Source organism: Falco punctatus (assembly GCF_963210335.1).
Source record: "Falco punctatus genome assembly, chromosome: 2".
NCBI classification, from domain to species: Eukaryota; Metazoa; Chordata; class Aves; order Falconiformes; family Falconidae; genus Falco; species Falco punctatus.
Window position 1 is genome coordinate 72,702,492 of NC_137581.1, and position 27,548 is coordinate 72,730,039.

Consider the following 27,548-nt stretch of genomic DNA (forward strand, 5'->3'; position numbering starts at 1 on the left):
GTGAAATTCCAATTATTAAATCTTTTATTTATTCAAATAAATAACTAAATGCCTATGACTTTCACTTTTAAAATGCAAGTGTAGTGATGCCAGAATTACAGAGAAACTTTACAGAGAGGAGACAGGCAAGTCATCTTCTGCAGAACACACATTCCACGTTTACTTCTCTAGAAATGCACCCTTCTGTATTACAATCTGCTGCTTTACATGAGATTAGCTATTAGATGTCAGGTTTGTTTGCAAAAGGCTTAGGAGGAGAACTGTCAAGTCATATATGACCAACTCTGAAACATCTCAACAATCCCCATACTTAAAATTAATACATTACACACTGTGATCTTGACCTTACTTAAACTGACAAGAGCTACCACTAAAATTAGTAAGCATTTGGTCACTTAACATAAAAAATATTGGTATTTTATAGCCTGCAATAATTCATTTTGGTAAGTTCATCTTGTATTTTTTACATCTGCTTATTGTAACAGTCAACTATTCCCAAAGAGTTCTTAAGAACCACTAAGCAAATAAGATGAACGCTTCTTAGCCTTTTTTCAACAGCCAAAAATTAACTCAATCGACCTTCTGAATAATAAGAATTGAGTCACACCACTCCACACTGCCCTGTGGCCTATTGAAAGCTGCAAAATTAATGGAAAAAGAAAATCAGCAATTATTCATAAGTAAACAAAAAATAAATAATTTTTACCGCACAAAATACATTTTACGTATTTTCAAGTAAGATTGTTTATACAGGACGAATTTTACACTATACATGTATTTTGATGTTGAAGCATATACATACAGAAAAAAATACTGCCACAACAAATACACTTAAATACCTGTACATTATTTACATTTTAAAATATTTTACACAGCTCCAAACCATCAGCATCATTTAGTTAAACACATTTCAAACTGGAGTGTAATGCTTACAGTTTTTTAACAAGAGGATTTCAGTATAAATGCTGCTTTCAGTTCTTTATCAATTCAATACTCAGGTGTTAACTTTGTTCCATGCCAGCCATCAGTGACAAAGCTAAAGATTCCACTGCAAACCAAACCATAAAAAAGCAGTTAATATTTGCATTTGCAGCAGTCTGTAAATATTTATTGCAATATTCAATTCTGTAGTTTAAAAGGAAGATACACGTTTATTTTTCAAATTTTAACAGTTCAGGATTTAAGACAGACATTTTATGCATCTCTGACAGTTTATAGACAATATTTCACCAGTTTCATCATCAGTTATAAATTTGTTATCTCAGGTGGTAAGAACTGGTAAGAAATCAGCTCCTTCGTTTGAAATACTAAATGCTGTACATAAACAACTGAGCAGCACTCTTTCAGAATCATAGAATCATGTAGGCTGGAAAAGACCTTTAAGATCATTCAGTCTAACCATTAACCTAGCACTGCCAAGTCCAGCACTAAACCACATGCCTAAGCACCTCACCTACACGTGGTATATAAATCTCTTAGAACATGCACCTACATCCCAGCTAACTCCATTTAGCAGTTGCCCCCCAATTCAAACTAGCACTGATTAGCAATTTAAGCTAATATCAGTCTGCAAATAGAAGCAGAGATATGTCATCTTCTGCTGTTTCTGCTACCAAGGAAGTAGCTTCCAACAAGTGGGCAGAGCAAGGAGGTCTGTGCAGCTGCAGCTGAGGCACCATAATGTTAAAATTTTATCTGTTCAAGATACATCACAGCTGTCACCCAACATAAAAAGAATTCTCTTCCATGCTCTCCAGAACTTAGTTTCATTCATTTGTTCAGTAAACTGCTTGTCACTTGCTTGGCTACATGAACATTCCCTCATCGAGGAAACAGGTAAACTGAAGATAGACGTCATAAAAAAAGCAGGACACGACTACTCTAAAAAATAATAAAGTTAATTTATTAAGAAGTAAGGCTTCATGTCCCTCTGAATACCTCACAAAATGAGAGTCTTTAATATGTACTGACAAACAAAACCAGATTAAAATGTAAATATGCTCCTAATAAAGCTTGTGTCCCAGTAAGTGCAGGTATGTGAAAAGTCTCATGTACTTACAGTGTGGAAAAGAGCCTCGACAGACAGCTTTGTTGAGAACAGTTACAAGAAACATGTGACAGTTTTTAAAATCAGATTCCATCTTCTCTATGGATTCCATCCTACAAAACAGTTTTAAAGAGGAATGCTTAACAGAGTAGCCACTACATTAGCTTCTAAATACGACCAAAACTTTACAGTAAATGACAAAAGTACTCTTTGCATAGTATTCTGGCTTGAACTTACAATTTTTCAGTCATGCCTGTGTATATTACTTCTAGAAAACAAAGGCAATTTTGTCAGGAGCATCTGCACATTATCACAATGCCATCAGTAATTTACTCATCATCCTAGAAATCCCTGAAGCAACTAGGAGGAAACATGTGGTTCCAACTGACAACTATTATTCCTACATAGCTTTGTATTTCAAGACATCCTTTACTGGCCCCTATTGCTTCAGAGCTCCCTGGGATAAACCAACACTGCCAAATAAAAGGACACCCACACTGTTTCGCTATCAGCCAATTACCAAATTCCACTTTGGACTGTGCCAGCTAGTGCTCACCAGAGGAGGGAGATGATGTAGTTCACAATAGTCTCTCCTTTTTCCCCTCTCCTAAGAGCGCAGGGATGACACTACTTCAGCTATGACTTTTTCCTGCCACATCCAAGAGCACACAAGCACATATCCTGAATTTCAATCTATCAGCCTTCACAAATTATTTCTGACACTTCCTATCAGAAAAGCACTCCAAAAATAGCAACTTCCTGATGCCACAGGACAACGGGATCTAAGTTCTAGGTAGCATCTGTGCCAAATGGAATTAGTCCTGAAACACATGGATGTTAAGCCTGTCCACACCAGTGGGCCTCAGGGCCACAGATAAACCCTTGAGTGTTAGACATAGCCTTGGAGACTTGCCCACTATGACTCATCCTTCAACCAGCAGGTTACACTAGCTAAAGTATAACGTATAAACTGGGAGAAGAATGGTTGGAGAGCAGCCCTGCAGAAAGGCATCTGGGGGTGCTGGTCGGCAGCAGGCTCTGCTGTTAAACACCAAACAAAGTCCTGTTATTTCACATAAAAAATATCTCAAAATCACATTCTGAGCTGTGAAATCATGACCATGTAGAATTTTAGGTATATATACTTACTTCCAAGCCCCCAAACCAGCCTGCCAACGGTCTGCAAACATCAGTACTAAATTTAATACTTTCATTATAGCTTCTTTCACAAAGCTCACCTAAGATAACAATTAAACCAAAAGGAACAACTGTCAGAAATCCACTGTTAAGCACAAAAATTTTCATTATTAAGCTGCAATACAAAGGTATCCCATGCCATTTAATGTGATCTGCAGAAACAATCTCTTAAGTACAATGTGATTTTTCCAAATTTAATTTGTGTTTGGCAATTGCTCTCTAATTCATTTCATGGCTGACTATTTCAGTAAGGACTATGCACAGACAGTATGTGGAATAAAAACCTACCATGCTATTCATGTACCTCCCTTTCCTGCCATACCAGTATGTATAATCCTCATGACATTAACTATTTCAGTTTAAATCCACCCATCTCAGAAACAAATGAGTCATGTAAAATCCAATATAAATAATTTATATATATCTTCTCTCCTTGACAGAATTAAGCCAAGACTCGCAAGGGAAACTGGATCTCAATATTAAGTTTGGAAAAGCTACCACCATCTCCTCAAGAGTACCTATATATTGCTTAGTATGTATGACCTGCAAAATAGGCGGACAAATAGTACTAAACTATTTTCTTGTCCTGCTAAACTCAACATATCAAATATGGCCACTATTTTTCACCCACCTTTTCTCTCAGTAGGCAGCGATCATGGATTGTAGACAGGTATCTATAATGAATCTTTATCAACTGATCTAAATCCTTGGCTTCTTCTACCTGATGCTGAAACTCCAAGCCTGTACTGTGAAGAATCTTAAAAAGACAACCACAATTACTAAATTCTATGTTGCACACAATTGCTTGTGACTCTCTTCCAATACTTTTGTTTGTTTGTTTATTTTAAGAGCCTAAAATTGCCCAATTCATTCATTCTTCCATCTGAAATTTTAGGCTCACCCTCCAAATTACCACCAATAGCAAACAACTTGAGGCCTTCTCATAACTGCACAATGACATTCCTTATATATATGGGAATACTGCCATTGCACAAGGGCAGACAGACTATCCCCAGAGCAGCTGATTTGGAGTCTATTAATTTTACTGAAGGCAAAAAAAATGCAATAGTAATAGCAGAGCAGGTATGAGTCTACGTGCATTATCTTCATATTTGAGAAGTCATGTATACACTTTCGGATCTGCATACTAGAGGTTTTTGAGAAGGATCCATTTAACTAAAATGTGTAGTAACACTTCTGTAAGCATAATAGCTCTTAAGAGAGTAACAGCTTACAGAAACCTGTTTTTTACGTGACTGTGCTTCAGTCTTCTAGCATTGGGAGAAACAAACAAAAAGAACTAGTAACATCCAAAGATCAATCATATACATGTAGAACTTCTAAAGCATTTTTAGAAATACTGCTTTTAAAACTGCCAAGTTAAAACTGAAACATGTTAGCTCAAAATCATTTTGCAGAAAGGACATTAGACTAAGATTTTGCTTTTTTAAAGGAAAATTAATATTGCGTCTCCAGTTACACATTCTTAATATAAATGAAATTGTGATTTAAGACAAACCCTAGTCATGATGTAGTTGTGCAGGCTGTTAACAAAATGCATAAGTTTCACTCTTAAGAGGAACATGCGATGTATTTGTTGTTTTATACTTTCTGTTTGCACTCCAAATAGAGGAAGCGTTCTTTGTTCTACTACAGTTCCTTCCTTTGCCTGTGGGTTTTCTGCAGCACAGACTAGTTCTAAAAAGAAAAGGCAAGATTAGTATACTGAAGTGCTTATGAAGACAAACTGTAGCTAAAATATCACTTAAAAGTGAAATGTGTTATTTATTATTCTACACACAATACCGATGTAAAATTTTTCTTGCAATTCAGGTGTGTTATTAACATATAGCAACAATACCATGAATAGTTTGACAGTGTATGTACAAGGTAATTTGATAAATACTAGAACAGGAAATGCTATTTAGGAACTAAAGATTATATGAAAGGGTAAAAAAAAAAATCTACATTAAAAATGTGTATACTATCAAATGTGTATATACAAAGGGAAAAAAATTTAAGCACAAAGCCATACCCATAAAATATAAACAATAAAAAAACTAAGTAAGTATACACAAAAAAGTGTATTTAGGAAAAGAATGACTTAACTGGTATACAAAACGCAGTTGAACCCATCAACTTTCTAATTTATTCTTCTACAACATGAAGCGTGCATCTACTTTATACAGGACAGTAAGAGTATAAAAATTAACCTGGTGAAGGAGACACCAAAAGATCTCTTTCCACAGTCCCCCAGATACTTAAATTGCAGCTTAGAGTATGTATTCCCAGCTGTCGAGCTTACCATTTCAATCTCTAATAGAGTATGTTTTCTTAAATCGTTTGCAAGGCATTAGTCATAAAAACTTGAACTATACATAAAGCAAAACATCTGGGTGTGGTAGACAGACCTTCTTTCAACAGCAAAGACTGAGGAATGAAGAAACAAGTTTCCAATATAACTAACTAGACCTGAATCAGAGACAAAGGGAATGCATGAATACTGTTGTCCCTGAAGCTGAAGTGAAAAATATGCCCTGCTTAATACATCTAATTTGCAAAGCTAATAGAGATTAATATTTTCTAGAATTAATCACATTCTAACTGGTTTATACTATTTACTGCAGAAACCAGAAGACTATTTCTATTCTCAGACAACAGAACAAGTTTTTAGAGTATCTTTCACTGAAGATGTTTCTTACCATCAAATCGTAAAACATCTAGACTATACTTGGCCCACTTTATTTGCAGTAAGAGCAGAAAAACTTGATTGTAAATTTTTTGGCACTCTAAGCTTATAACTATATCCACAGGCCAAGGAACCTAAGAAAAGGAGAGAACAATCAAGACAGAAAATGTAAGTCACTTTAATACAACATTTCACATATGTTCTAGAATAAGAACTACAGCAATTTTAACTTACTACCTTGTAACTCAATGTCAAACCATCTAAGGTGTGGACAGGGAGTTTCTTCTTTGCCGTATCAACACTTTCAAATGATATAGACAACCTATTCAAGGAAACAAGTGATTTAATTCGTGATAATCTGTTTTTAATTAGTGGTTAGTTTCATTATTTTTTTTTAATTTCCTATTGCTAAATACCAACTGTCTGATTTAATCTGAAAGACTTGGGTAGAAAAGATGACAACAACTCAAAACTTCATTAGAACAGATTTTTTTAATGAGTATGCAATAATTAGTATTACATTACGGAAGTTAAGCACATTAGTACAGGTAGGTGTGAAAGAAACATCACTAAACTATATTTTGCAGGATTTTGCATTTTACCTTGCACTGTCCTCTGGATAGCGTTGCCCAACCGCTTCCTGAAGTTGAACATTTAAGAAAGCAACATTCTGCCAAGTCTCCTTTTCTCTAATTTTGTCAAAAATAGACGTATAGAAGTCATACATGGTATCTCCAGCTTCAAGTAAGAAGAAGTTTCTCATTGCCTGCAAATATTCTACAAGCCTAAATAGGAACAAATATATAACATTCCCTCAGTCTTAATCACGCAAGTGAAATCAAGCTCAACTGTTACAGAAACAAAAAAACTTAAAGCTTCCTCACTACAAGAACTCACTGTTGAACACAAACTTAATTAAGTCCACAATAAATGCTTTGCTTAACCAACAGACATTTCTTCACTTACATTCACAGAAAACAATATAACCAAACAATTTTTTCCTGTAAGCTTGAACAGCCCTGCTAACTTTAACGAAGTGCTCATGGTATTCAGCTATCTTACAAGGCTAGGCAATTCTCAGAAATAGCTTGAAGTTTGGAAAATCTGTCCCTCTCTCTATATACATAACTTATGGAAAGAGATGCAATTTTCAGGGAGAGCTGTCTAAGAAGATACTTTAATATAGAGCCCCAGAATGTTATGATATGGATTTTCCTTTTTTGATAAAGTAGGAAGAACAGTACTGCTACAACTCTCACAAGAACTATGACTAAATACATCAAGTATTTTAGAGAGATTAAAAGTATGATGACTTATGACCATATGAAAGGTAAAAGGCAAAAGGACATTTTACTCTGTTATATAAAGGGTACCACATAATACTCTTATGCCTACTATACATGTTTTAGTAGCATAACTGAATCTCGTATTAGATATATTCCAGCTTCCTAAAATTTGTCTTCCAGTTTCAAATGACATTTGTTCGAAACATTTTCCCCATTGAATATCCACTGAAGACAAATGACAGTTTTGGTGCTGATTTAAGCTAGACCAAGTTTTCATCCAGGATTTTATCATGTTAGATACCCCTTTCCTCCTTAATGATTTTATTGTTGGTTATCAAATTGGAGAAGAAACACAACATAAAATTGATCCTTTTAGTGTATGTCATACCACTGGTAATTTAAAAAAAAAAGTTTGGGAAAACCAAATCTATTTTCTTACCTATAATCCTTCTTTAAAGTTTGCATTAAATTACCACAGCATTCCAAGTATTCCTTGTCTATATGGGGATAAAGGCAAGACCTCAATGTCAGTTCAAAAGTCTGGCAGGTCACGGATTCTGAAGATCTATCCACGCAAACATCTCCACCAGTAAACTTCTCGTGAAAGTCACTCTGTTCCAAATACAATCTTCAAAATAAAACAAGCTACTTAGGGAAGAAGGTCTGTAGTTCATATGGTATGCAAAATGTTACACTACCAAGAGTTTTAATCAAAATTGGATCCTCTGCTCTAAAATATATGGTGCAGCAGTAATAAAACCTGTTTCTTAACTACAGTACACATTAAGCCTGTTCAGTGGTCCTCCACACTGTTTTTGTATGACCAGGCATGAGAATGTCAAAAAGGATGGCATACTATAATCACATAATTGCTCGAGGAACAATTCTGAAAAATAACATCAAGTTCAAACACTCCACAACTTAATAAACAAACCCATTATCTTAGGAACTTTTAAAACTGTATGATGCATATACAGCAGTCAGATAAACTTCCCAGGAAAGAAAAATACAATTAAAGAAACAAAGTAAATATTTGAACACCACCAACAAAAAAAGCAAAACCCAACAACAAAACAAACAAAAAAGCCCACCACACACATGGATGAGTGTGTTTGAGGCACCTTAAATATGCAGTCCCTACATATTATCTGTAATATTATGTTATGAGAAGAGAGTATCTGCAGTCTGCACTTGGTAAGTTTGTAACAGAAATGATAAAATTATTATAATAATTTTTAAAAAGATACTCGCTAGCTGAATCCATCATAAAAGAAGTCCAGCTCATAGCAGTTACTGCCTTGAATGACTGGATGAGTCAGATACTGAATTAATCTATCAATTTTGAAAAACAGAGCAGTCCCAATGAACAAGGGAAGTAATAGTCTCATATACTATTAAATATGATTTCTTTACAACAAACTCCTCCTAGGACTGAAATGAAAACATGTAAATCACCAACTAGTATTTAGGAAACACATAAACAGCTATTTTCTTATTTGTAATCACAAAGAAAGAAAGATTTTCAGACTTCATCTTTCCTGCTAATTTCCATAATGAAGGAAGTCATATAGAGCTTATAAGTATCTTGAAGAACAAAGAATTTTTATGCAATTAACAGGAATTTTGGAAGGCTTTTAAAGTTAAATTACTTAAGCCCAGCACAACTGAAGCTGCATTCTTCAAAGAACAGATTCGGTACAAATCAAAGACTTTTGTACAAATTCCAAGCAAACACATTTAAAAGTTTAGAATTCACAACAGCATTCACTATTAAAACACTTATTTGCTAAAAGCCCGTTATGTTAGGCTACTCCCATTTTCTACGATAACAGACAGGAGTAGCAGATTCTTCGCAGATTTTGTTTTTCCTTAACTAAGCACAAGGGTAGTCTTTAGTTAGCTTCTGTCACTGATTGTTGGTGCTCCTCTTTACTCTGCACTTGCTTCTTTTCAGCAGCAGCAATAAAAATTTGGTTTACTAAATGTCACCTGGTAATGTCATGGCAGAATATTGCTCTCAACAACACAGTAGGAAGATTATTCGTTTACCTGGCAAAATTAATAGCCAGCAGTGGGTCATGGACATCATCCAGTTCCAAGTGTCTTTCTGCTATAGACTGCATCTTTATCAGGCTCTGCTTTGTGGCCTGCTGTTCTGTAATAATATCTGGAACAGACTCTTCTCCATGCCGCAGGCGAGACTGCACCGATTCCAAGAACAGCGTATACAAACTCTTTCGTTCAGCATCTAAATTGGACAACACATTCCATGGTAAGATTTTAAGAGGAAACATCCAAACTAAAAGAACTCCACAGTCCAACATTTACTTGAGGAAAAAACTCAAATACATACTGAAGTAAGTATTGGTAAAACAGTAGGTCTAGTCCAATACAGGTATATGTTCAAACAGATTGCTGAATGGGTGTCTGTAATATGAAAAATTTCTGAAACTGTTAGAGAACTTCCTTCTTCAGGTGCAAAGACAGTTAATTCTTAGCACCTGAAACAACCCTTCAGTATCCACCAGAATACACTATATTCTCACACCAATGTGGGAAATAAACCTAGAGAGTGTCCAAAATAATTTAACTAGTTCTACCACTAACATCAAGAAACAGCAAAACCAAAAAAAAATTATTAAAAAAATATCAACATTTGTTACATTGTTGTACGAGGTTTTACAATGATTCAAGATAAATATCCTAAATATCCAGTTATTTAATCTAATAGTAATTAGTAAGCACTAAAAAAAATAAAAAGTTCCATATGCTATCAACCATTAATAATGGAAAACAACAGCTTTACTTTTAGAACACACAGCTGTTTTCTTTTGTCTCATAACAAAAAGAAACAGTTCTGCAAGCACATGAAAACAAGTTTCATTAAAATCTGAAGCAATTTAAAAAATAAAGCAAAGGGAATACTCAAATCTTTATTCACTTTGCTCTTTTCACTTGTTTGCATTGGAAAAGTAGGTGTTTTCAATCAGACTGAAAGTTTCCAGCCACGATACTGACACTCAACATGGAGTGCTATATTATTCTAAAACCATGGAAACACTACTACAAAAAAAATACACCTTTACTGTTTACATACCCTATGGCATGATAGCCCACAAACTGACATCTCACCTCTTGACGCGGCCTGCTGTGGAGAGCCATCTTTGCACTGAAGATTCTTCAACAGCTGCATGGATTTTCCAGCCATGATGATTTGCTTCAGCACAGGTTTCAGAAAAGAGACCATAGTGTGTTGCCTGCTCGAAGGGGCCTGATCACTGCCAGAACTAGCGCTGGCATTATCGCTCATCTTCTCTTCATTCTCAGTCTTCTCTGACACACTATATAACGTGTAGGTAGCATACCAAAAATCTCTGTGATTAACTGGAACATTTTTGTTTCTGGAAAGAAATAAAAAGCTGGTGAGTATTTCCCTTCCCAAAAGACAAAACTTCATTACTAGCACATGTGCATTATCTTTGCTCTGTACTTTGCTTTTCTCTTAAAATAGTCAAGAAGCACTGTCAAAACCATGTAAGGTAAGTTCATTCATATCACAAACTATCTAGACACCTCTAGAAAGGATGATACTTTATCCTGCTAAAGCTATCAGCTCAAAAGAGATAAAACAGTTGTGCAGCCAAATAAACCCCCCAAACATGGCAAAGAGAGTAATTATAATTAGATTTGTTCCGGAAGTTAACTATTCATAGTGACATGCATCCTTAATAACAAAGTGATTAGTGACTGACTTGCAGATTTATTTAAAACCCACAATGAAGCAACTACAACTGGGAAAACTGAAAAACTGTAGAGTAGGTGAAACTCAATTCATAGTTCACTTTGCTTTTTTGTATTGTTTACATCAGACACTCAGTTTGGTCTTTGAAGTCAGATGAAAAATTACCTAAATGAACTAAAATGAAGCACAAATATAAATAGAAGTTGAAATCACCCCTGCTGGTAGCACTGAAAACAACTACAGAACCACAGAAAGAAAAGTCAAGTAGGATGTAACAAGGACATTAATGATCTCAGCTACTGACGATCTATTACAATAGTACTGAAGTTGTTCACTTACTTCATGCTCACCTTGACCTGCCTTAACAGACAGAGGTTCAATTAAGTTTGGCAGATAGAGGAAAATGGATTTGTAATTATGAGCCAAAACCAATTTCTATATTCACTTTCTACTCCAAGCTGTCAAAAAAGGGACCAGCAAAATGTAGCATATAAGCAGAAGAAATATTAACAGCTCAAATAATGTTTAGGATATATGCATGTAATTCAAGACACCATATTGTAGTACAAGTTGGAAGCAACGAGTATTTTAAGTCTAAGTAGCATTTGATTTATAACAACTACAGATTAGTAGAAGAATTAAAAAATAAATTTTGTAATTTTTGCAAATGTCTTGGTTTTGAAAAAAAAAGTTTACTGGTTTTTTTAGAAGTCAACACACTCGGAGTCAGACTGCTAATTCTTTATTCCAGATGGAAAACCAAAACATTTGATTTCTATGTCAGAATAATACCTGGTACAGCTCCGTATCTAATGCAATTTCCCTAATGGGAAGTTTAAGACAAGTTATAGAAGTATCATCAAGACATTAATTCTACTTAAGCAAAATAACAAACATGAAAATCTACTTTTATTGTCATCTTCTATTTCCTAGGTTCTACAACAGGGTTTGTATTCATACTTGCCCAGTGTTACCTGTGTCCAGTATCAGCATCCCTACCTCTGAATGATAAATTCCTTTGCAGGATCAAACAGATTACCATGGACTATCCACTCATCCACTATCTGCAAGTATGGCCTCACAGTTTCAACCCAGAGAGAGAACAGAAGAGATACCTGAATTTAGAGGGAGGGAGGAAGAGAGAAAGAAAAAGTGGGGTTTTATACTAAACATTAGAATCAATATGTCAAAGCCTAACATCTCAATTGTGCAATCATAGTTTATAAAATATACACTACACTTAAGTGTTTTTAAAGAGAAAATGTTAAACTAAAATTACAGCTTTAGTAGTTTTAACGGACGCCTGCATTGTGCATGCTTCCCCTTGTTACTTTTGTCATCACAGTTGGACCCAAACAGCAGTTTTCATTTTTTTTTCCACTCTAACATCTCTTAAACAGTAAGGGATAGTCATAAAACATTCTGTGGTTTTATAATATAGAAAACAGGAAAATAAAAGGACATGATAACATTGACTATATTTTCAGCAGCATAATCAACAAATCACTGCAAAACCCCAAAACCCAACATTTCAGCATTAACTGGATTAATCATCTACAGACATAGGAGGGACAGCTATTCCAAAGCTCCCTCTTTTGTAACAGATTCCTGACCTGTGATTCCCCGCAGTTCATCCCCTCTCCAAAAAGAACTGCTGCTGATCTCCTCATAAATCTGATTTTGTCCAGGTTGACTGGACACATGTCAGAAAACAGTAATAATGTATTATGGATATCAAATCTGTCCTCAATCCTGAGTAGCTGAAGGCTAGTGTGCTCCGTCACCAGAAAGAATTCTAAGTTAGGGCATTTTCTAATGTGTTGTTCTATTAAGGAAGGAATGATTTCCCCTACCGTTTGCTCAGACGCTTCTCCAACACTGTCATATTCAAGAATAGCTTTGTAGAGAGTATTAAGCAGATGAGATGCTCGTACAACATTTCTAGTGTCAGGTGGCACTTCCGCTACTCCTGTGCTGAAAACTTTGTGAAGCACCTTCAGCTGTGCCAGCCGGGGAGACAACTTATCTATGACTATTGAAAGTGTGACTGTTTTATCTGAAAAAAAAAACCAACCCAAAGATGTATAGAAGTAACATTCAAGAGAAAATCAGATTTTGTCAATGCTATTAATGAGATTTTGAAATGCTGCATGGCATCTTTCAGTTTCAAAATGTATCCACATAATGTTTTTCATGTTTCCCTCTTGTAAAAATTTCCTTGTGTGCCCCCCTCTTGTAAAATTTCCCGTGCACTGTACCTTTGTTGATTATGCATTTTTCAATTTCAGTAAGTTCTTCTTTAAAGCTAATGAAATATTTATACAAGGCCCACATAAAAGCTTGGTAGGTTCTGAATGGGGCTTCAGTAGTTTTCTTTGGAGTAGAAGCTGTTCCATGCATTATGCTTTCCGGGCTGTGTCCCATCACTTCATCAATAAACTTCTGTAGCCTAAACACAACTTGACCATATGCCGCTATCTGTTCCAATACAGATCTCAGGCAATTCTAGGGGGAAAAAAAAAAAATCAAACTTTTTAGAGTCATCTAATTAAAATCTACATTTTATAAAGCCTAAAAATGAAATAGTAAGATTTTTCAATGTATTAAAATGTAATAAAATTCTGCCATTTCTATCACTTCATCACGTTCTCAGACATGGGAACAGTCCATTCAGTTTTATTAAATTGCATGTCCTTGGTTTACTCAAAACACAACTGTGGAAATGTAATTTTTCCACAAGCAGTTTAATTTGCTATTCCTCAAAAATACCTCTGCCTAATGACAGACGTATTCAGCTGAGATTCAGAAACAACTTACGTGTGTTAAATGAGTTACAATAATATCATTCCGCACAGCCACTTTTCCGTCATTCAGCTGAAATATAAAAAGCTTTTTCACTCCTGAAAGTAGCCTTGAAAAGAAACAAAAAGAGCAGTAATTGTTTTCCCTTCATGGACTCATAATTATATAATTAATAAAACAATTAGCTCTCCCTGCCTAAAGGTTTCTTTTCTTCGAATAAAAGGGGACTACAGATCAATTAACACTGTAAGCTGTTGTTAGAACAAGAACAACAAAACACTAGCATCCAGTAAACATCTCCTAAAGCTCCCTTACATTTGTAATTTCCAGCTATAGGATGACTCCAACCTGCCTTCTAAAATTGGACAGTGTACTAAGAATCCATAGGGGCAGGATAAGAACAAGTTGGTTCCTCTTAACAATTAGACTTGAAGAACTAATGCATACATGAAGTAGTAAGTTACTTTCTTCTTTGTGAAAGTGAATGGTTAACACACACAAGCATCATCTTCATGTCAGCTATGGTGCAAGCTCAGTAATAATTCTTTCTTCAGACACAACTTCAAATCTCTCATTCTCTTGAAAGAAATACTAGAACTTAAAACACAAGCTTTCTGATGTTGCTCTTACCAGAGAGTTTCCCGTATAACCTGAGTTTCAGTGACTAGTGTTCTCTCCTCTGGCACATATAAAGGATCACTGGTGTACAAGTGGTGGTCCCTTAGAAAAAAGGAAATGAAAACAATTTAATGGCTGAAATAACAGCTGATTCACTGGAAAATAAGAATGAAACAATAATCTTAAGGCTCAGTTTTGTTCTTATCATACCTGAGTAGATTCAGTGCTCATGGGGGCGTTTAAAGTGTATAAACAAAAGCAGAGATTGCTTTCGTATTCTTAAAAAAAAATACTATGGAAAGCATTCAAATATCACCTAGTTGTACGTAGCAAGACAAGCAATTAAGTAAGAAACACCTGAAGTACTGAATCTGCGTTGTTTTGTTGTTTGTGGGTTTGGTTTTTGTTGGGTTTTTTATTATTTTTTTAAATTCTTGATCCTTGATAATTTTTTATTATTTCTTATTCAATACTGGGAAAATTTGTAGTTACTTTCTGTTAAAAACATTAAGCTAAAAAGTAAAATGCCAATTCCCCTAACCCATACAAGAAAATTCACACTTCAGCCCAAAAGTTTAATTAAGAAATGGAAACTTTGACAGCCACCTAAAAACTTTCTCTTATGATCCCATGTTATGCCATTCTTTGTAAGCCTTTCACAGTATTTTTCATATTTTAGCAAAACATAGAAAAATTATTTGCATTTGCAGTATTTTGACTTGTTAGTATCATCAGTGGTAAAATTCATGTAATCATGTTAAAAATTCAAAAATTCAAAATAAGTAATAGTGGTTATATATCGTACATAATATATGTAACACACATCTGCTAACAACACTACAACAGAAACAGCATTGCTTTACTTATGTTCCCGATTTCTTATTGGTTCATAAATGGCTAGATAACCAACAAAACCTAAAATAAATTTAACTCCTCGATTAGGAAATTCATTAAATTAAGGAACCAAAGACAAATCTAATGATCTGTATTACTGCAGTACCGATACATCAGAATTTGGGACAGAGGGAAGAATCGGGATTTTTTTTTTTTTTTAAACTGAACTTCCTTCTCATTTTCTTTCCAAAACCCCAATGATATACTGCTTTATGTTCCTTCCACACACACAATCTGTGTTTAAGCCTAACTTTGTAAGGCAGGCACCAGAAGCAAACAAAAATTTAAAACTGTAAGGAACTCCTCACTTTCAGGATCACTTACAATCCACCTATATTAGTTCCGCAGAGACCTTCATAAGGGTCAAACCAAACAAATTTCAACAATAAGATTTGCTTCTTTGAAAAAAGAAAGCCCTCTTTCTGATATGACAAATGTAATAAAAACTAATTAACAGGAGAAGAATCTATTAATAGAAAAAACAGCTAATTTGTTCATCTTATTAATTTGTACCATTTTAATTCTGTTTTCAACTAAATCAGTAATAACTATACTAACTTCATGCTTCCACATGACTTAATAAAGTCATTATGTAGCATTGTACACCCGTGAGGAATAAGTGATACTGTTTTCTTACCAGACTGCAGCCAGGTTGGAATGCAAGTGCAAACTATGTGAAAAGCGAGGAGCTCTTCCTGTCCAGTACTGAGGAACTACATGCTGCTCCAGCCAGCTGCGAGCATCGGGTTCACCAACTGTGAAAACAGGTGACAAACTGTGAGATACTCTTATTTTTTCAGGAAATGCTTATAAAACACAGGAAAAAAGTTATTGATATGCCTATCCACTCGGCTGCGGGAATCACAGATCTTTGCAAAGGAATATAATTCACAACTATTTACACTTTACTGCACTCATATATACGATACCATCACAGACAAGTAAATTTACACATAGAAATGCCTCCTCTCCTAGAAAGTGCAAAAGTCCTACAAAATAAATTTGGAGATACATGTAGTTTCCAATTCTTCTTCAGAAAATATGCTTCTGTCTCAAGCAATCCCCAAATATCTACAAAACCAAGCTGACTTTAAAAATAAACTGCCAAATATCAATTTTGTTACTATGTTCCTTTTTATTATGTATCTAGAACATTTCCTAAAAGCGGGATTTTTTTCTTAAATGTGATTATCAAGAAAACTTAACCTAATCCCAGTTAGACAGCTACTGCTTATACAACATATATAATGAAATCTTCTTATACAAAGTATCCTGTATCCTACAACATTCTATGCAAAGTATATAGCTACAGTTAATACTCCCTGAAGCCATTCAAGAGTAAGCCACTAGTGTTTTAATTACATAAAATTACTTTTTTTAAAAAAATGCTTCATACCCCAAACTGAGTCAACTGTTTCCATTGTCAACCAAGTTTTATTTCAGCATTCCGATACTTAATAATAAACATTTAAGTTATATCCATACAACTGTGTGCTACATTTACTGCATAAATTTTCCTTTCTATATTGGAATATCCATGTACATTTCCACAGAAATAAAACAGAATTCTTCTCCATTAGCAACAACAGAAATCAGATCAAACCTTCCATATTGCTTCTTTACTGTTAGAAATAACAAAACAAAAAAAATTTAGTGAATAACAAGGTACACCTTAAAACTACAAATACAGGTCTAAAACACAATACCTCAATAAAGAACAATAAAGCTGCGTTAGCTTGCTAAGTTTGAGTATGTGTGACTATATCAGAATTACTGCTTATTCTAACCTTTCCAGGAAACGTTAGGTACTGTTTTCTTATTTGGATCTTGGTCTTCTAAAGGCGTCCTGTCTACTTGAATACCAGAGTCCTCTCTGCTCAAAGGCTGAGTGTCTTCCTCCTCTTCACTTTCTCCAGACCAATCCTGAAGTGCAACAAAACCCCGTACGCTTCAGTACAACACAGGAGACAGACTCACCTCCTATTCAAGCCAAACATAAACTATTCTCCTTTCTTCCACTATAAAGTAAATCCAGGACACTAAGACTAACATAACTGTCTACCAGAGACTGATTTAAGTTATCCATAACATTAATAAATGGACAAATGAGAGAACTGGAAGAGATCACAGAACTACAGCAAATTCTGATTAGGAGCAGGCAGGGGTCAGCAGAAGGAGCCAGTTTAGGTGCAGGACTAAGTCAAAACATGGTGAAAACCAAAAACATTTGTATTACTGTTATTCTGCTTGGGTCTGTGTATATTTCATGGTATTAAGTAAGTAGCAACATACCGGGGAATCCTACCAGAATGAATGTGCAGAGCATACAAATACAACCTAACCAGATCTCTAACATACTTCAAACCAGTTTATACAGTTTGGGGTTTTTCCTTAAGAAATTACTTACTGGTGTATCTACACCTGGGCCAAAGTAGATTTCTTCTCCTTCCATCAGATACTTTCCCCAATCAAATTCTTCTTCCTTTTCTAAGAAAAAATAAATGTATAAATAGTAAGTATCAGTTAACTCTTTTCCTCTAAAAACATTTCCAAAGTAAAAATTACCTTGTTACTCTAAATCTAAATCAAAAGGCATTCCCTTCCACTTAAGTTACACCACTGTTCCTTTAACAAAATTACATACTTTCAACATGACATGTAAATTGTGACATATCAACCACGTACATTCCTTATTTATTAGTTCTCAGATTTGTCGCTTACAGACTCAAAATATGCAACATAGTGTGCCATCAGCACATTTATCTGCATTATGTTACACTACCCTATGCTTTAATCCTGGAAAAACATGCAAGAATGCAACACATCAGTTATTGCAACTAGTCCCATTTAGCTTGGTGGAAACATTCTAAATGTATAATTTACATATGCACAAGGATCCTGGACTGTAAACAACATAAAGCAAGAACTGTCTTACTCTTCGAAAAAGACACCACATACGTGTGATGTGATACGTAATACTTTAAAAATAACAATCACACTTACAATATATTATATCTTAAACATGAAGCTTACTCAACTGTAATTAGTGTTGTTTGAGATAACCTCTTCATATTCACATTCCTGGAATGGGCTGAAAGTGCATTCAAAACACCGCCGAGGGAATGTGCAGAGATCATTCAAAAAGGAATCTTAAGATGCAAGATTTTCTTTAGGTTAGTCTGAAATATTCTTCTTTCAGTCTATGATACAACACTGTAAACAAATGGGGGATGGTATCCACTCAAACTTAAGCACAAGCCTCATTTTTAGGCAGTGAGTGAAATAGTCCTATTTTAGAAAGCAGGCAGCTGGGATCTCCCTCTGGAAACCTTCAAAGGTATTTCCCTTTCCTTGCCTACATAGGGAACATAGGAATTTACATCACCAAAGCTGTTTCAACAGACCTCCTATTGAGGTGCAAGCCAAGAGACAGGATAGAAACTTATTATGTGGCTTTGAGCATGTAAGCACTGCTGAACAGGTGGAGAATGTAGGTAAGTGATAGCACTACAAGCCAAAAAGAGCTCCCAATGTACTTTAGTGGCTGGAAAACTTCATTAGGTGATGTAACATAAAATGAGGGCAGGAAAGCTTTGCAGGCTACTTTAAATGTATAAATCACAAAAAGACAATCAATAAAGCACCTTGAAGTGAAGGAGATAATTAAATGGAGAGGAAAAATGTCCTTCTCATCAGATTGTGTTAATGGATCTGTCATTAGCAATATGACAGATATTAGCAAACATCTTGTACACTTACCCACTTCTTTGACTCTTGGTTTTTCCACATAGGTGGTGTTGGATGGAGAATCAGACAAACACAACAGAAGAGACAGTATGGAATAGTGTGTATCTGTCTTCAAAACACATTAAAAAAGAAAAAGCAAGTCAGTAAGTGGTCTACAATATTTTGGTTAGGAACAAACTCAGCCTGTTATCTGAAGGAATGCTCCCCATTAGTTCCCAGTCCTGAATTACAAAAATAACATCTGCAACATGATATTGAATGTTATCCATTCTCTTTTGCCTACTAATTGCCAATCAATATACAAATACTCCAAAAGTAGCCACAGCATAAGCCACCTCTTAGTGAGCTGATAATCAGAGAACAAGGAAAAGAATTAAGAGGAACCCTGAAGTACTATAAAAGTTAAGAAGTCACCAGGGAACAAGGAATAATGGACAGCTACATTAACATGGATGGGGCACGATGACACAGGTAATTGGCCTGCAGGAAACTAAGTCTTAGGTTCCCTTAGTTGTACAGCTGATTATTTCAGAGGCTAAAACACTTTGCTAAAATTGCTACATTTTAGTATCGTGTTCACACTATTTTCCCTCAGAAAATCTACACAAAGCATTAAGGATCCATCTTTAAATCCAGTATTGCACTAATGCGGTTGGCTTTCAGTCTGGCTAGAGTACTGTGCCAACATTGGTATGTTGCAGAGATTTGTGTTATGGTCTACTCCTTAATAACTGCTTACAGCGTAACCATTCCTTATTAAGGAAAGATTTTTCTTTAGCCTGAGTCTAACTTTCCAAAGTTCTTCAGCAGACCATTTCATATCCAGACACATGGAGATTCTGCTATCTACATTATATACACTTAGACACATACATACGCCCACTTACAAAGCTGTTTTAGAATGACAGCTGCTTGTATTTAAAAAAAAATAAATTCAAATTTTGATAGAGCAGCATCACACTCATCTAGTATATATGGAATATAGTATGTTCCCACTGAACATTACTGACTCTGTAAGACTTCATCAAAGAACACCAGTAGGTCATTGACAGAATCACATGTGCAGGCTGGTGTTTCACTTACCAGTCATAAAGCTGATAAATACTCAGTCTTCCCAGTTATGTGCCACTGCTAAAAACTAAATGCAGGTTAACTTCTCAAATAGGAGATATTATCTACCCCCAGTTCCATTTTCAAAAGAAAAGAAAGAAAAAAGAAAGAAAAAAAAAAAAAAAAGAGGACAAAAAAAGGGCTCTTTCAAATCTTAGCATACTTGCAACATTCAAGTATCAAGTGCTTGCTTGGGCTTTTGGTTTGGTTTGGTTGGTTTTCATTTTGACTCAAAACAAGCACAACTAAAGGTACTTTTTCAAAAATCTGCAGAGTACAGTATAACTACTGATGATATGTGTAAGCTATTGAGGGTTCCAAGGTTTTCCCCACAAATTAGAAGAAACCTAAAACAGTGCAAAGAGGTAAATGTCAGTTCAATGAGAAGTAAAATCAGATGACAATTCAGAACACAGCCTTGTTCAAGAGTATCATTACATGGAATAGCACCTCTCAAATCACAAGCTTAAATTTCCCAGTATCAGGGACTTTCAGTTTTCAAAGATCAAATTCACTATTGAACTACCAAACTGGAAAGCAACCAAGTGAGAAAACTTCTACCATATTTATCCAGTCCATATCCTAAATTGATGTGATACAAAGTGTATCAAAGGTGAAATATATACATACTCTCAATAAGGAAGCTACAGAGCAGGAGCACTCCACTTGGAAATACTAAAATCAACACATTCAGATGCGTTACTTGAGGTAAAAAAATGGGCAAAGAACTGCTTAGTTCTCCATTGTTTTAGAACAGATGGGAATCCAGATCTATCTAGATTCTAGCTACAACATTTGAACAACGTTGACCATAAAACGTGCTCTGCAATGAGATGATGTCATTTAAGTGCTGAAACCCTGAAAAGACAATAAACACGTTTCTAAAATAAATGGGGAAATTAAAAAATACAACACTGAAAACCCATGAAATGAACAGCAACTGCAAACTCCACTGCTAAGTCATCTGAATTTTCCAACACAACATTACAACTAAGTCCTCTTCGTCAGTATAAGCACAAGAGTTCTGAAAAAAAAAGAACAAGGAAATTGCAACATACTTACCTTTGTTTCTTCAACACTTGGGAGGGGCAAGTTCAGAAATTTTTCTGTTAGTCTCTTCCAGCTTGCAGCTTTTCCAAGGTCAGAATGAACTATCAATTTTTCATGAATTCTAATAACAAAAATAGTATCAAAAATGTTTCCAAAAAAGTGAACCAATGCATTATTAATCCTTAAGCACAAAACTTACCCTTCTATCGTCCTCTCCACTTTGTGACTGTTCACATCAAGAAAACGGTGAAATCTGTGTAAGAAATCTGTATTAGACTATGTTTAAAAAGGAAGCTTAGGTAAGAAAATAAAGCTGATTTACATGTACGAGGACATTAGTAGTTTAATAAAGCATACTTCATTCAGCAATACAACAGCAATAAGCATCAAAATAATTTAATCTCAGTGTCTCCTAACTCAAGAAGGATTAGCTACAATTGACCTTAAAGGTGGAAAAATGGAACACAGATTACATTTAACCAGTGCTTTAACCTGAGTGGAAAATTACTACTGTATCAGCAAACTAAGCAATTAAAGTATGCCATCAGTTAAGTCAAGCTGAGCAAGGAGATCAAGAAGTGTCAAAGGCATCTGTGTCAAACACACAAAAATTATCTGGGACTTGCATCACAAACACAGGCAAAACAAACACCCACAGGGGAAGGCCTCTAAACCCAAATGAAGTTCCTTTATAAATAGTAGAGTGCCTAAAAAAAAAAAAAAAAAAAAAAGAGCTTAATCAAAATAAAAATATACCACCAAAGGTATGTATAGGAACAAAGTAAGAACCTGTGAAAGGTAAGATGGACTTTGCAGAAGAAGTTAGTTTATGAATAAAGTTCTTAAGTTAAACAGACAGAAAACCAGGGAATGTGATGTGACAGCAGTGAGCACAAGGTCAAGATATTCTATATGTAGTTCCTCAAAGCCAAACTAGTATTTTGCTGCAGCAACTGCACAGAACACAGGGGTAAAACTCTCATGACCACAGACAGAAATGAGAAGTACTGGATCTGAGTCAGGAGCAAAAGTTAAGCTAAATGGACTGAATTTGGAAAGACAATCTAAAATTACCTCCACGTCCAAGTAATGAACTGGATAATGAAACTATAAGGCAAGCTTTTTAAGGCAAGTAAAAAAGGATTTTTACTAAGTATCACTGGAGGATGAAGATATGCCCATACTAAAGAAAAGAAAAAATTACTTTGTTAACTATAGACCCATTAGTTTGATTTCAGCTCTGTGTAAGGCTTTAGAATAAAAGCACAATAAAATGTAACATTAATTACATAGCTGACATCTAGGTTAAGAAAATGTAGCTTATCTCATTTATTACAGCACATTAGCTTACATAGGAAATCACTAGTTCAAATGGAAAATGGTGGTAAGCAGAAGAACTTGAAGATCTAGAAAACCAGACTGGTAAGACAACAATTAAAAAAACAAAACCAAGAATCTGCCTGAAAAGAAAAAAAAAATGAGCTTAAGGGAAGTTATTAGTGAAATACCTTTAGTCTATCACTTAAAACTTTAATTAATAACCCTAACCTCAAAAGAACCTATTTTTTTAGGCAAGTTTGGAACATCATGAATAGAGGAGGACTAGCACGCTGCATAGAAAGAAACATGAATCTGAATCATCAGATTCAGCAGAGAAACATCATCACATCTATCAATACAAACCACAAATTTCACAAATTTGGAACTAAAGAGTTTCTGTCACAACCTAAGGTCTCACAGTCTGGAAAAATGGTATCAGTAAATCTCAGGCTGACATTACGCACACATTTCTTAGACAACAATTCTGGCACAAACCCCTTCCTCTTCCCAAACCTCCTTGTCTAAATAGTTTGTTGTCAACTCTGCATCACTCTCTCTGTTTTCCTGCCATGTTGTTTTTTTTTAAAAAAAAAACAACCCAACAATTCCCCAGCTTAAAAGACCATACAGCTACACAAGCAAACAGGTCACTGAAACAGTGAAAGATGTCACAAAAGGATATGGAAGGCAGGGCACATTTACCTGGCTCAAGAAACCCTGCTACCATTACCAATCTGCAGACACTGCTACAAGCACCTATTTTGGTGGAGCTACAAAACCCATAAACACAATCCTATGACGCATTACACAAAATATTTCTGGTAAATACAAAGAACACGGGGAAACAGCATTATAAATAACATTTCTACATTCCCAATGAATACAACTAGCCGCCTCAAAGTTCAGTTTAGAGCTGAACTTGTCAAAACACTGGCTACAGGTCATACCCAGCTCTCCCACACCTCAGACTCATCTTTGCTGTTGACCAGTGGCTGTTTGGTTATTAAATAGTCTTATTTGAGCCTATTAGTAGTTAGAATTCACAGCCTGTCTTGGTGTAATGGAGTTAAGCTACTGCTCACCCCAAAAAATGGATTTAAACAGCATTAAAAAAATGTAAGAACCTCCAATTTTATACGGATTAGGTACTTGGTGCATGAAGTTAAGCAAGTGCATAAAACTACGAAAAGACAGCAGGTAGTGATAGTATGGGAATGGAAATGGATCTTGTAAAAATTGGCAGCTGACACAAACGGTAACTGTGGTAGCTGAAAAAGCTGCGTGTAAAACTTTAGTAAGGCCATGTTAGATGGCAGTGTAATAGAATTAAAAGGATGCAGATAATGTGTATTGCAGGTTAACAAAGACCGTGCTTATGACAAGCTCAAATAACATCAAACACATTATCTTCTGCATATAGATAGCCCTTCATATAAGCAGCACAGTATTCTTGGCCAGAAGCTTTATCTAGATTTGGTGGAGTTCTCTTTATTTGCTCTTTACATATAACGACACCCTCCAATAAGCACGTCGAAGAGTACCTTTTTAGGGATCAGGAGAAAAGTCCATAAAGACCGAGGTGATAACCCGATGGAGTAACAGCTCCCGGCCCGCTGCCCGCACCCGGCCGGCAGCGCTGCCCCGCACGGGGCGCACGGAGGGCGGACGCGGGGCCGCGCTCACCCCGCACCCGCGGGGCACGCCCCGCCCCTCCAGCCGAGCAGGCACCAGCGGCTGTCAGGGGCCCCCGCCGCGCCGCGGTCCCTCAGCGCAGCGCAGGGGGGCCGGCCCGGCGCCAGCCCCTCGCCCCGCCCGGGGCTCCTTCCCCCGGCAGCGCCGCGGGGTCCCGCTCGCTCGGCCCCAGTCACGGCAGCCGCGGAGCTCCCCCCCCCCGGCCCGGGGCGCGGGCGGCGGGCGCTGACCTGAAGTTGGACCAAGCGAAATTCAGCGCTGTCTGGAACCGGGAGCCGCCCAGCTCCTCCTCAGGCAGGCCGGTCACGCAGCGCACCAGCGCGCGGACGGCCCGGTCCTGCTCCTGCTCGAACCGGCTGCGGCGGCCGGGCGAGGTCAGCAGCGGCGCCGCCATGGCCGCAGCGCCCGGCCAGGGGGAAGAGGGCAACACCTCCGGGAGGCGCCACGGAGCCTCCCTCCGCCGCCGCCGCGCGGGCTCCCAGCACTTCTCGCGAGATTTCCCTCTGTCTTCTCGCGAGAGCCTCCCGCATTCCCCAGGGATGTCGGGGGGCAGGAGGCGCATGCGCGGGGCGGGAAGCGGAGCGCGGTGGGTCGATCACTGCTCGGTGGCGGGAAGGGGCTTTGGGGGCCAGGCTGGGAGCCTGCGTCGCTTGGAGTGGCGCTGGGCCCTCCAGCCCCACTTCTGTAGCATCTTCCTGTTACGGAAGTGTCACTTGTCTTCCGAAACGCCCCCGTAAAGCCGTGATCACCCAGGACGAGTAATTAGCCATTAGTAACCAGCCAAATAAGGACCTGGGGCTGGCTCTGCGTCCCAGGGTTCGTTTCAGCAAATATAAATGCAATGCTGGTCTTGACAGGAGGATCAGAAGTGGGTTAGTGAGGGTGGGACAGACCAGGACTCTGGGTTTTTTCCTGAGGGCTCTGCGCTCCATGTCACACCAGCTACTCTGTGGCCATTTTCAGCCCTACTTACTTGGGACGTTATTTAAGAGACTGCATTTCAGCGTCCTGTTGAGACCACCCTGTAGCGCCAGGGTGAGGCAGCCGGCTGTGTGCCTGCCTGACTGAACCTGCACAGCTGGGTGAACCGCTGTTAGTGGGTGTGCAGGACACAAGTGTGCACGTCGGGGGTGGAGTAAGAAACCAGTTTTGTCCTAGTTCCATGTCAAGCGTTCACTGAGCAGCTTAAACTGCTTATTTTTGTTCCTCCGTATGGTTCTATAGGGCTTCAAGAACAACAGGCTGGCTGTGAGATTCCTTCTAGAGAGAAACTAACCAAATTGGTGGGAAATATTTATTGACCAATTCCTGTAACAGCCCCTGCTTCGCAGTCGTCCTGGCCTTTGTTGTTGGGCTTTGTCTTGCTTCATCTCATCAACAAATACTGAACTGTAATCTGGCCCGCCAAAAGTTCCTCTTTTCCATTAAAACATTTATATTGGCACAATGAAAGGAGGAGCCAACGGATCAGGAGCAGCGGTAGAAAGAAGGTCTCAGAAATGTCCTTTTAAAGTTAAAATATATTTAATATACCAACTTAATGTGAAGAATTATGTAAAAATACAGTCATTAGTATAATTTTACAATCCTAACAATAATAAAATAACCTTGAAATTATTAAAAGTTATAGCATCTTAAGAAACACTGGTATGTTTTTACCCAGGTAGGCTAAATCTTACCTTGGGGTTCAGATGCAGAACTGCAAGGACATGATGGCCTCAATGCACCTGCAGGCAGGATGCTCATCATGAACGTCAGCTTAGAGGGGCTCTTTCTTATAAAGCCTTAACTTACTAAACATTCAAAGGAAAAGTGTATAAAACTTTACTGGTGCTCCTACATCTCCTCTGACATTGTACTTTAGATTAGCAGGAGTCTTTTTACTCTTTAGTTGACATAGCCAAACAATGTTTTGTTGTCTTAGATGTTAACTAAAGGTCTACACAGTCAGTAGCCACTGCAATGGTATGTACAGTAGTAATTAATAGTTGGAATACTGTGAATGACATTTAAACAAATTAATTAGATATTAAAAGCTTCAAGTATTCTGTATATAATGTTACTGTGGTTGTCACTTAAGTCCTATATATTTAATAAGCATACTCATGCTATCACTTTGATTACTGTTCAGAGGGGAAGTTTGTGGCTTTGCAGCATGACTGGAGCATGTTGTGTCACCTGTGCCCTTTGTGGTATGAGGAGTGAGTGTGGCAGCCACCCATTTCAGCACTCCACCAGAAGGAAAAAAAAAACAACTAAGATTTTCAAAAGTATTTTCACAGCAAGAATAATAGAATCATAAAATGGTTTAAGTTGGAAAGGACCTTAAAGATGGTCTGGTTCCAGCCCCATTGCTGTTTGCAGGAACACCTTCCACTAGACCAGGTTGCTCAAAGCCCCATCCAACCTGGCCTTGAACACTCCCAGGGATGGGACATCCACAGCCTCTCTGGGCAACCTGTTCCAGTGTTTCACCACCCTCACAGTGAAGCATTTCTTCCTAATACCTAATGTAAATCTACCCTCTTTCAGTTTAAGACCATTCTCCCTTGTCCCTCACTATATGCCCATGTAATAAGTCCCTCTCCAACTTTCTTGCAGTCCCCCTTTAGGTACTGGAAGGCTGCTGTAAGGTCTCCCCAAAGCTTTCTGCAGGCTGAACAGCCCCAATTCCCTCAGCCTGTCTCATAGGAGACATGCACCAGGCCTCGGATCTTCATGGCCCTCCTCTGGACTCACTTCCACAGGTCCATATTTTTCTTATGTTGGGGGTCCCAGGGAAGGGACTTAACAGCTGCCTTGTGACAAGCTGAGTGCCATGAAATGTGGGCTTTAGTGACAGCGCTTTCTGAAAGGTTTCCTGCTTCCCAGTTGCTCACATTTCCCCTCACACCACACCCTCAACTGTGCTGTCTGTGGATCAGCATGGTGACCCAAATCAGGGAACTGATCCAGGTTAAAAACAGTCTTGTTTCTGTTTTGCCAGAGTTTTAACTTGGATCAGTTCATTGATCCATTCCTTTAGAGGTGTCAAGAACTGAGGGAAGAACCACATACCCTAAAGCCCCCAGTCAATGAAAGTACACCCTCCATGGCTGGTGAATCAGAAATCTGTGGCTGGTTTTCAAAACAGGATACAAGGGCTGGGACAAATGTATAACATCTGTGCTGCCTCAGTCATAAAAGTCTTTAATGCTACTTTCTTTTTTTTATTATTTTTTCTTATAAGCCTCATTTCTGTTTTTTGTCTAATTTACAGTAGCAAAGCTTGGTATTTGATTTCAGCTGAGCAGGGAGAAGGCACAAAGACGCTCTCAAAAAGTAAATGTAAATTATTTCTTAAAATAAGATTTA

At 37.3% G+C, this 27,548-nt stretch overlaps 1 protein-coding gene across 7 annotated transcripts; it reads right to left on the reverse strand.

The window, feature by feature from the left end:
* Position 1: 1 nt before the first annotated feature.
* TUBGCP5 (tubulin gamma complex component 5) lies at positions 2-27,539 on the reverse strand. Of its 7 annotated transcripts, XR_013926006.1 has the most exons (25): positions 24,425-27,538; positions 21,382-21,435; positions 21,195-21,303; positions 19,035-19,131; positions 18,314-18,424; positions 17,683-17,762; positions 17,063-17,198; positions 15,913-16,030; positions 14,394-14,483; positions 13,779-13,872; positions 13,220-13,466; positions 12,815-13,017; positions 11,961-12,076; positions 10,352-10,620; positions 9,269-9,467; positions 7,659-7,847; positions 6,536-6,718; positions 6,171-6,255; positions 5,947-6,067; positions 4,764-4,942; positions 3,876-4,001; positions 3,197-3,285; positions 2,060-2,160; positions 934-1,048; positions 2-638 (listed from the first exon to the last, which is right to left on the reverse strand). XR_013926006.1 is itself a non-coding variant. In XM_080375312.1 (24 exons), exons 1-24 carry the CDS (start codon positions 24,754-24,756, stop codon positions 1,002-1,004), a joined length of 3,363 nt encoding a protein of 1,120 aa, XP_080231438.1. In that variant the 5' UTR covers positions 24,757-27,538; the 3' UTR covers positions 2-1,001. The 7 variants fall into 7 exon arrangements, 5 of the variants coding, with proteins under 5 accessions (XP_080231438.1, XP_080231437.1, XP_080231440.1 ...); XM_080375312.1 differs by having other exon boundaries at positions 2-1,048; positions 17,695-17,762; XM_080375311.1 differs by having other exon boundaries at positions 2-1,048.
* Positions 27,540-27,548: the final 9 nt, after the last annotated feature.